The sequence below is a fragment of the Ictidomys tridecemlineatus genome, chromosome 10 (assembly GCF_052094955.1).
Source record: "Ictidomys tridecemlineatus isolate mIctTri1 chromosome 10, mIctTri1.hap1, whole genome shotgun sequence".
NCBI lineage: Eukaryota > Metazoa > Chordata > Mammalia > Rodentia > Sciuridae > Ictidomys > Ictidomys tridecemlineatus.
In genome coordinates, this window is record NC_135486.1 from 128,648,309 (window position 1) to 128,658,681 (window position 10,373).

General features: G+C 48.4%; 1 protein-coding gene across 3 annotated transcripts in view; it reads right to left on the reverse strand.

Moving 5' to 3' along the window:
• Prkcb (protein kinase C beta) overlaps window positions 1-9,096 on the reverse strand; it is a 306,972-nt gene extending 297,876 nt beyond the window's left edge. For 2 of the 3 annotated variants that reach the window (XM_078024201.1, XM_078024200.1), the window contains exons 1-2: window positions 8,738-9,096; window positions 7,652-7,683 (exon numbers count right to left, since the gene is read on the reverse strand). In XM_078024201.1, the coding sequence (XP_077880327.1) occupies window positions 7,652-7,683; window positions 8,738-8,910 (205 nt within the window). In that variant the 5' untranslated portion in view covers window positions 8,911-9,096. The remainder of the gene's footprint in view (window positions 1-7,651; window positions 7,684-8,737) is intronic. The other variant, XM_021725544.3, reaches the window with a different exon arrangement.
• Between the last annotated feature and the right edge of the window lie 1,277 nt (window positions 9,097-10,373).

Consider the following 10,373-nt stretch of genomic DNA (forward strand, 5'->3'; position numbering starts at 1 on the left):
AAAATTAGAAAATAAATAAATATGTAAGACTCTATATTACAGACAGAAATAAATAAGTAGGATTACAGACAGAAACTAAGTTCTCTTTATATTCTCATAACTCCCTATTCTTCCTCTATAATAAAGAAAACTCAATGAATACTGACTAGGTGTCCATATTCGTGTCCGAAAGATGTTAAAAGTCAGACAGCACCAAACTGAGACTCCCTACTTAATAGGAAGACGGAAAGCAAGTGAACAAAGGATGGTTCTCCACGTGTGATTTAATGCTGTAGGTCATGAAACCACTTAAAAAAATATCTTCAGGGCTGGGGCTGTAGCTCAGTGGTGGAGCACTTGCCTGGCATGTGTGAGGCACTGGGTTCCATCCTCAGCACCGCATATAAATAAATAAAATCAAGGTCCATTGACAAGTAAAAAAAAATATTTTTTTAAAAAAATCTTCAAATGAGAGAAAACACTGTCTAAGACAAAGCAACGATACGCAATACATCAGGGAGAGACCCGGGGTGAGGGGTGGATCTGAAATAATGCCAGTAATCCTGGGCCCCTGGGAACGGGTACTCCACTCTGTTCTGGTCTTTCTTTTTATTTGCTGCCTATTGGCTCAAATTTGCTCTTTCACCTCGGAAACAGCCTTATTTTTCAGCTTTAGAACAGCCATCTCAAACTGCAAACCCTGGGGGGCGGGGGGGGGGAGAGAGTCAGCTCATCATCAGGGTTCCTAACCAAGAAGAGATGACGTTCGGTGCATCCCTCACTGCGTGGAAGGCCAATTTGAGTGGCTCTCTCTTGCTGCCCAGGTCTCCTCTTGCAGCCACGGCACAAGCAAAAGCTGGGCTCCTCCACAGGAGCCCAGCACAAATATTGCCAACACAAGTATCCATCTCAAAGGTAAGCCTCTTGCATATCTTTATGCAGCATATGAACCGTTTCACACTATACATTTTTTTAATGTTTATTTTTTAGTTTTAGGTAGACACAATATCTTTATTTTATTTCTTTATGTGGTGCTGAGGATCGAACCCAGATGGCTCACGTGTGCTAGGCAAGCGTTCTACCACTTGAGCCACAACCCCAGCCCCCGCACCACAGATTTTTAGCTCTAGACCCTGATAATGTGGGCTTTTCCCAGTTACCTCAGAGAATGGGAACTTGGAATGTTGGTTTTTTTTTTTTAATTCCCAGACCAAAGAATTTCCCGACTCCATCTCCAGCCATTACAGAGGTTGATCTCCCATTACACGGTCTCATAGCACCTCATGCATTTCCTCCAAAATACTTAATAAAAGTGAAATTAAGTCTTGGTGCCATGATTTGAAGAAAGCCTTATCTCCCATCACCACATTGTAAGCTCCATGATAGTAGAGATCACCCTAAAAGCATTCAGCATTATTTCCTGAAATCAAAAATCATTCCTGACACATACAATTTAATCAGTGAATGCTTTTTAGAAAGATGGATGAATGGATGGATGGATGGATGAAGGGATGGAGGGAGGGAGGGAGGGATGGATGATGGATGGATAGATGGATGAACGGATGGATGGATGAATGAATGGATGGATGGATGGAAAGATGGATGGATGGATGGATGGATAGAAAGATGAATGCATGGATGGAGGGAGGGAGGGAGAAATGAATGGATGGAGGGATGGATGGATGGATGGATGGATGGATGGATGAATGAATGAAAGGTCAATGGATAGATGGATGAATAAATGGAAGGATGAATAAGTGGAAACTGTATGTATGTGGTGAAAAGACAACTTTCCTGCAGACTTTCAGAGAGCCATCACACCTCCAAATGCCACACATAAACACTTTTGTGTTGTATTCTCTGTAAAAAGGCCAGCATTCCATCTATGAAATATCACACACTTTCAATGGAGAAATAGGATGAATGAAGTCAAAGAATACATGATGTTATACCCAATGCCCAAACTGACAAGGGCCCAAGCCTTTGAAGGATGGCCCAAGCCATCCTCAGCTGGTGCACTTTTCAGAGGATCCTCCTGTGCACCCCAAAACTAACTGTATTACAGAATCCAAAGACCAGGTCGTGGATTTAAAAATAATACTCCATAATTTAACTTAGAAAGACAACTGAAAAGTATCAAAAGGAAATGCATATTTTTCAGAATTACGATGCAATGATCTACTTACATGTGTGTGCATGCCTGCCTGTGCGTCTGTATGTGTATGGAGAGGGGACAGAGACAGGGACAGAGAAAGAGAGTGTAGAGGTATTCCCACAGCAAGAATGTGCACAAATCATTTCCAAACCCTAAGTTCATTTCTTGGCCAATTACCTTCTCTTATGTGTTTTCCTTTATCGACCTCAATACATTATAAACATGCCACAGCTGGTTCCGGGCAACACCTGGAGTATCACTGGTATTGCAAATAATATATTTTAATTAGTTTCTAAGAACCTGTATATCACATCAACTAGATTTTCAAAGGTCATATTTTCCATATTTACTTAGAAAGGCATTCTGCTGCTCAGTGACAAAGCTTCAGGCATCCCTGGAGGGCTCTACAGCTCAAAATGAATTTTCTGTTGCCTCTCCAACAGAATCAGCCCTCCTTTTTAAGACCCAACGTTAACCCACTCCAGAGATTCTCATTTCAATTGGGACACTAAGCCTGAAATCCCACTTCAGGTGAGAAAAAGAAAAGAGCCAAATTATCCAACCCAAAGTCAAAAGGCTTCTCTATCTTTTATCCTCATTGAAACCCCCCAGGACCCATTCAAAATGGGCCAAAAGGTGAGTGGGGTTTGGTTCACAGGCCTCTGGGATTAGAGGTATCCGACAACATGTTGACGGACTTAGTCATTTTTTTTTAATGGCCTTCTTTATGATTTTACTGAGAAAGTTCAACCTGAAGTACACAGTGTTATATTGTAAATCCGTAGGGAAAACTACGCTCAAAATAAAATTAACCTTTGATTCGCTTTTTACGTGTGTGTGTGTGTGTGTGTGTGTGTGTGTGTGTGTTTGGGGGATTGAACCTAGGACCTTGCACATGTGAGGCTAATGTTCAACCACGGAGCTACACTCAAACTCATTCCTCTTTGATTACATGAAAAAGATTCTAACCTATATATATATGCTAATCATACACTAAAATAAGCTTCTGCTCTGTAGGGTTGCTATCCGGTGGAAACAAATACAACTAGTTGGATTCATGTGACACTTTAAGATTTATAATAATTTCAATGCGAAACATAAAAAAAAGGAGTTTTTGAATCTGCACAGGAAAGGGAAAAAGAGGATTTACTCATCATCATCATCCATTCTAGCTCTTCATAGTCAGAAAATTAGCGCCCTGGGGTTTTGCTAGAGAGTCCACGGCAAGTTCAGATCTTTCTCACGAGGATAGATGGTGCTCACCAGGCCTGGCTCTCCAGCTCGAGACACTGAACCGTGTACTCGCTGGCGTCACTCAGAGCCTATAGAGAAACAGACCTAAAAAGAAACCCCATCTAAGCACATGAAACAAGCATAGTCATTTAGTGTGTTCCAGAATTAACTCTTTCCCACTTTGACACAGTTTGCTATCACTATCCAGTAAAAATGATCATCTCACAGCCATTCATACTTAAGGTGGATATTTCTGGCAGGCCCTCCTTAGTCCCCGCCCCCATAACCCTATAAAGTAGGCATCATGATCCCCATTTTATAGATGAGGTGACCCCGGCTACCACAAAGGGAATGATTTGCCAAAGGTCACACAGTGAGTAGGTGGCAGATCAGAGATATGAGCCCAGCTCCATCTAACTCCAATCTCACGCTATGTATTTTGGATCTTTATTATTTGTCAGTCTGTTTCTACTAAAGTGACTTTCTTACAGATAAACAAACAAACAAATACATAAATAAATTTTCTCTCTGAAAAACTGCAAAATCTTCTTGGGCGAAGAATTTTTGAATTCCACCCACAATGGCTCGTCTCAATTATAACCAAAGCATAAACAGCAGGTTCTAGGCTCTTCTAAAGAATGCCAGAGAAGATAGAGCAGTCTGCTTGTGTGAGGGATCCCACTTCTAATCCAGAATGCAGGCAATGTCACAACGGGGATCCTCAGTCCCAATCCCCTGTCACCGGAAGCACTGTTAAACTACCTTCCAGAGAGTGGTTTTATTTTAAAAGAGAGTGAAAACTGAAAGGGAGAAATTATGTAGCAGTCACCTTAGAGTTTTGTCCTGTCGCAGCACAAAAGCAAGAAAATCTATTCTTCAGCTCCCCTGAGCACATAAAAATCCATAATTTCCCACAGTTTATGAACTTCTCCATCGGTCCACTCCCAGCTCACACCAACATCCCCAATTTGCGTGACAGCATAATGGAGCCTGGGGGCGGCTCTCTCTGGCCTCTTTGCCTTAGGATCAGCCCACACACCTCCCACACAAGAAAGGCAGAAGGTTTATCCCCTCTGTGTTTCTACTTTAGAAAGGGAAACTCCCCTCCCCCAGCCAGCTCTTGGCTGGGAACATGGCTACCTGAATTTCCCACCAGCTCCCAGGCAGCAGGTGGGACCCTGTGATCAGGTTCTGGCTAAGAGGACGCAGGCCGAGAAGTCTCTGGAATCGACTTGCACAAGTGACCCTGAGTGTGTGTCTGTCCTTTTGAAGGATCTTGGGCTCTCTCTGGACTATTGACTTAGGTGAAAAAAAAAAAATAAAGCCTAATGTGTTTTCTATTAAAAATAGTTGATCCCATTCTAAGTAGGATTCACTTTAAGAGGAAATATCTGGTACCAGAAATAATCAGATAAGAAGGCGCTCCTCTATGATTCCAGAATTAATCCCAGGCAATGCTCAATGCCAGGGATCAATTTCGTTCCTTCCTGGATATACCCCATCCTAAATATCTCAATTCCAGGGACTGACAATCAGTCACACCCGCTCTCTTCACCTCCCTATTCCGACCCAAGTGAAATACACTGTCAATGTACGCAGCAACACAGCTGAATGTCGACTCTTACTCAGCTAACAGTTCCATGGCAAAGCAACCCTACAGAGCTGCCCTACCCTGGCAGGTAGTTTGGAGACAATTGTAACAGCTGATTCTTTCCTGAGAGGCAATCCTGCACCACATTCTGGTCCAAGCATCTTAAATATTGTAATGACTTACAGCTAGCTGTTCAGCAACTCTACGGTGGGTACTGTTATTGGCCCCATTTTACAGATAAAGAATCTGAGGTACAAAGAAAGTAATTAAGTCTCAAAGTCATGATTCAACCCCACATTAACTTACTTGGTAGCCTCTGCACATGCCCACAGGGTGAGGGGAAAGAAGATGATTCACAAGATTTTTTTTAAAAAGTGGGCCAGGGGAGCCGGGATTGTGGCTCAGTGGTAGAACACTTGCCTAGCATGCATGAGGCACTGGGTTCGATTCCTAGCACCATATAAAAATTAAACAAATAAAATAAAGGTACTGTGTCCATCTATAACTAAAAAAAAATTTTTTAAAAAGTGGGCCAGGGGCTGGGCTACAGCTCAGTAGCAAAGTGATAGTATGCATAAGGCACTGGGTTCAATCCTCAGCAGCACATAAAAATTAACAAATAAAATAAAGGCATGATTTCCATCTACAACCACAAAAAATAAAAAGAAAAAAATGTATTTAAAGTGGGCCGGGTGTGGTGGTGTAGGCCTGTAATCCCTGCGGCTCAGGAGGCTGAGAAAGGAGGATCATGAGTTTAAAGCCAGCCTCAGCAACTTAGCAAGACCCTGTCTCAAAATAAAATATAAAAAGGGCTGGGGATGTGGGTCAGTGGTTAAGCACTCCTGGGTTCAATCCATTCTCCAAAAATAATAAATAAATAAATAAATAAATAAGAAAGGCACTCCTATCTCTAAAGTATCCATACTTCATTAGAAATTTTAATTCGTTCTTTCTCATTACATCAGAAAATTCCTATCAATTCCTAAATTTCCCAGGCTTTGAACAAAAGGGTCTCCTGCTTCTGACGTGCCAAACCCACACATTCCAAAGTGACTTTCCTCGCCATCAATAATGGCAGAGCTCACAGCCCAGGAGAGCAGCTGCAAAAAAAAATGTTTAAAAGTCACCCCTGACCTCAGCAAGACACAAAGACAGAAACCCATTTGTGGAATTGAAAGGCAATCTCAGAGAAGAAACGACACATTCGGGCACCAGATTGCCACTGGTATTTTCTTTGGGGGTGGGGGAGGGGTCAGACAAAGTTCTAGAAAGCGATCCAAGTCATTTGTACCTGGGCCCAAGTGTTTGCCATTAAAAGGGATCTGGGAAGTCCTCTGGTGGGTGGCATGGGATTGAGGCTCCAAATCTTGGTAAGAAAGGCAGGGGCATTGAGTCTGCCCTGCCCCAGATATCAGAAAAGAGCCAGCATCTCAGAGGACAGCAGTGCCATGCTCCAGCGTGTACACAACTCACAATGCCACCCCCACTCACCAGGGATCTCTTGGCTTTTCCCTGGAGAGTCAAGGCAACCACTAAACCTTGGTGAGTGCCAAGTCATATTTCAAACCTTCCATCACTCAAGTGCTTTCTTCTTCTTGTCTAAACCCGGGGTGTTCAATTGACCCCGGGGTCATATAGTAGAAATGTGCCATTTTTCATCAAACTCAATTGCTCTTGCCTAAAAGTGGGGGTGGAGGGGGGAAAACAAAATTTCCAGACCAGAGGTTGCAAATTCAAATACCTCCAGGGGCCAAAAAGGGGATGAAGCAGGCCAGGTGGGAATGAACTGGGACAAAAAGGTGAACATGAGTGCCCCTGGCTACAAAAACAGCTGCTCTCCGTTCCAAATGATTGCTCTAACATCAAAGGGAGACTATTTCTCAGCAAAGTAGAAGTTGGAAATTCAGATGGATGTGAAACCTCCCCGTTCTAAAATGCTGACATCTAATTCACAAAATGTTTAACCTCTCTTAGGGGATAAACAAGTCCTTGCATGAGATGGCTTTGGAGAGCCCACTTTGTAACCCCGACACCACCCAAGGTCACTTTACACCTGATCAAAATAGGTTGGGTATACCTGGCTCGAGTCCAGGGTCTCAGACCCGATGCAAGGACCCAGGTAACTTGGGAGTCTTTCCTGTTTCTACCCACAAGATAGAAAGGACAATTTAAACCAGGATCTGAGAGGCACCCCATCTGGAACCACTTCTTTCAGAGGAGGAGGCGGCTCAGGGGATACCACAGTTGCTTTTCTAGGGGAGGCGCCATCTGCAGAGGAGGCAGCCACCTGCGGAGACCTCTGCAAAGCAGGAGAAGAAGCAAAACTTCCCCGTGCGATGAGAACGGGTAATAAGCAGGAAAGGGGGCAAGAAAGCTCCTCCCAAAAAGGGTCTCCGGAGACTCAAGCAGGATGGGACCCCTTTGCACTCTTCCATTCCTGGGAAAGGACAAAGGATGGATGCATTTCCTCCACTTTTAGGGCCTCCAGCTCCACAGGGCCTTTCCTGAATGGAGCATCACTGTCCCATACACATACACTTCCTAAAAGGACCCTTTTATGGTGAAGAATTCCTAGCCTGGGAGGTCACTCTGACAGGCGGGATTCCTTCCGCTCCACCAACTCCATCACTTCGGTCAAGTCTTTTTTCACCCCCTCCTCCCACCAACGGCATCCCCAAAGCCCCAGAGCCTACCTTGACACTGGAATCCCTGCTTCCCGAAGCCCCTGCGAAGGCAGAAGGAGGCATGTCAGCCAGAGGGGCCCAGCCACCAGCTGGTTCTCCCACAGTCACCCGCTCGCCTCCCCTGCCCTCTAGGCCAGGTGCAATCTCCCAGCCACAGGCGGGTGCCCAAGAGCCTTCCGCCTTGGGGAGGTGGGCGTAGGTGGCAACTCGGCGGTAACCCCCACCTTCCGTCACCGGAGCAAGACAGAGGGGACTGCGACCACCAGGTGGCAGGATGGGGGCGTGGATGGGGGGGGTGGTGAGCATTTCCGTTGGAGTGGGGGCGGAAGGCAGGCTAGAGACCTGCCGTAGAGATGCCCCGAGCGCCTTCGGGCAAAGAGAAGAAATACAGACCCAGGCAGAGGGAGGAAGAGAGGGACCCCGAGGCAGTGGCGGTGGCCCCTGGGGACTAGGAAGGTGAAAAGGACGCCCCATGCCTGAAGGGACAGGGAGAAGAAAGGGCTCCCCCGCAGTGATGTGAGGGGGAGGACTGATCAGTGGGCAGGGAACCCAGGCCCTCGGGGAGGCGCAATAAGAGATAAACCCAGGGAACTGCTCTGGGGACTCGGAGGAGGAAAGGCTGTCCCATGCCCTCAGGGAGATAGGCAGAGGACACCTCCCCTCGGGGTGCTGCCCCGGGAAAGGAGGGGTGAGGGTTGGGGCGCCTGGAGCCCGGAAGAAGGCAGAGCGGTAGGGAACCCCAGGAGAGAGGGCACCCGAGGGGCTGCCCTGCGGAGGTGGGACAGACACTCGGTGCTCCGAACCAGCCGGCGAAAAGGCGCCCGCGATGCTGCCCCTAGGTGCCCTAGAGGCTCCTGGGGGCAAGAGAGGGCAGGAGGTGCCTCCCAGCCAGCCGTCTGGGACCAGAGGGCAGGGCACCTGCGGGACTGTCCATCAGGGAGTTCGGGCCCGAAGGGTCCAGGGGAGAGCCTGGGGCGAGGGGTACCGGCGTGGCTTCTCCCTCGGGAGCACCGAGGGCTCGGAGAGGGGGTCCCCGCGCGCGGCACTGCCCTCGGGGGGCCCCGGGGAAGGTGCCCTGCGCCGGCGCGCTCTCACCAGATGAAGTCGGTGCAGTGGCTGCAGAAGGTGGGCTGCTTGAAGAAGCGGGCGGTGAATTTGTGGTTCTTCACCTCGTGCACGTTCTTTTGCCGGAGGGCGCCTTTGCGGGCGAAGCGCACGGTGCTCTCCTCGCCCTCGTTCGGCGGCGGCCCCGCAGCCGGGTCAGCCATCTTGCGCGCGGGGAGCGGGAGCCCGAGAGGTGCCGGCCCCGGGGCCGCGGGACCGCGGGCTGCGGGGCCCGGCAGGCGCGGGAGGAGGCGGCCGCTGCTGCCGCCCGGGGCCGCGGGCGCTTCCCCTGCGCCGGCTCTGGCGGCGGCGGCGCGCGGAGCTGGGCTGTCACTCGCCCAGCTGCTGCCGCTGGTCCAGCTGCGCTTGGCACCGCTGGCCCCAGCTGCGGGGGAGGGAGGCGGAGCCTGCCCCGGGCTCCGCCTCCCTCATTTGCATCGCGCCTAGGCCCCGCCCAGCGCCGCCAGCTGCTTTACATATTGGCACCCCCCGCGGCTGCCGGCCTCCCAGCGAAGGGTTAGCCGCAGCGCTGCGGCGCGGGGACCGCAGCCTGCGTTCGCCTGCTCCGAGCCTCGCCCCGAGCCTCGCCCCCTACCCAGTCTTCGGTCCTGAGGTCCTGGTTTGCTTTAAGGAGATGAGCACCTCAGTGCCTCCGCCCTGGGGAGTAACGACAGCGGAAGGACCTTGGGGGATTAGGAGGGGGAGAAGGGGAGCCGAGGGCCCAGCAGATTCCACCCTGGCCTCTGCAGAGAGACTGGTACCCATCCACCCCCATGCATCCCATTGGTCATTCTGCACGCGTCTCCTGGAGGGATGGGCTCTCTCTGCCACTCATCCGGAAAGGCCTGTGGCTGCACACCCTTACACACACACATACATCCACACGTTCTGCAGAGGTAGGGGAGGAGCGATCTTTGTTTTATATATATTTAACTCCACCACAAAGAAGATTCTTGGGTTTGCTTGCCTGAATATGTAGAAGAAATCTCTCCCTATGTTATGTTCTTCCCTTCCACGGAGACTCTGTTTCCTCAACTGTAAAATGGGGCTAATAGAGATATTTAATAGTTCAGTGTTTCCTCAAATTTAATTCACTTGGGACTCATCTTTACAAATTCTGGTCATATTTGTGCACCATTTTTTTTAACAAGTCTATCTGGTTTGATCTATTCAAATATGAGTAGCAAGAGGTATTGTGAAAACCTTTCCTGTTACTCATCCACCTAAAGCATCTAAGACAGAGGCCTTCTATTACCTGCTAGAGAAAAGATTGGCAAACCTCAGAGAGATGACCAAGACACATGAATAGACAACTCAGTAGACACTCTCCTTGATGCATCCCGGAAGACAGGGACAAAGCTAAGAGGGTGGCAACTGTCTCGAGATGCAACCGGGAGTTATCCAAGGCCCTGTCCATACCCTGCCTTTCTCTCTCCAATCCCTATCATCTGGGAATGAAGCACTGCACTGGACAATGAGCACCTTCAGTTGGCTGAGATGCTGTGCTAGAGGAAGCTGCTTACCATCTTGTCACTGGGTGTCCGGCTCAGAGTCTGACACCTAAGAGCCAAACAAATATTGGTTGAAGGAGTGAGTGGGTGAACAGGTGAGTGAACAAATATTTAAA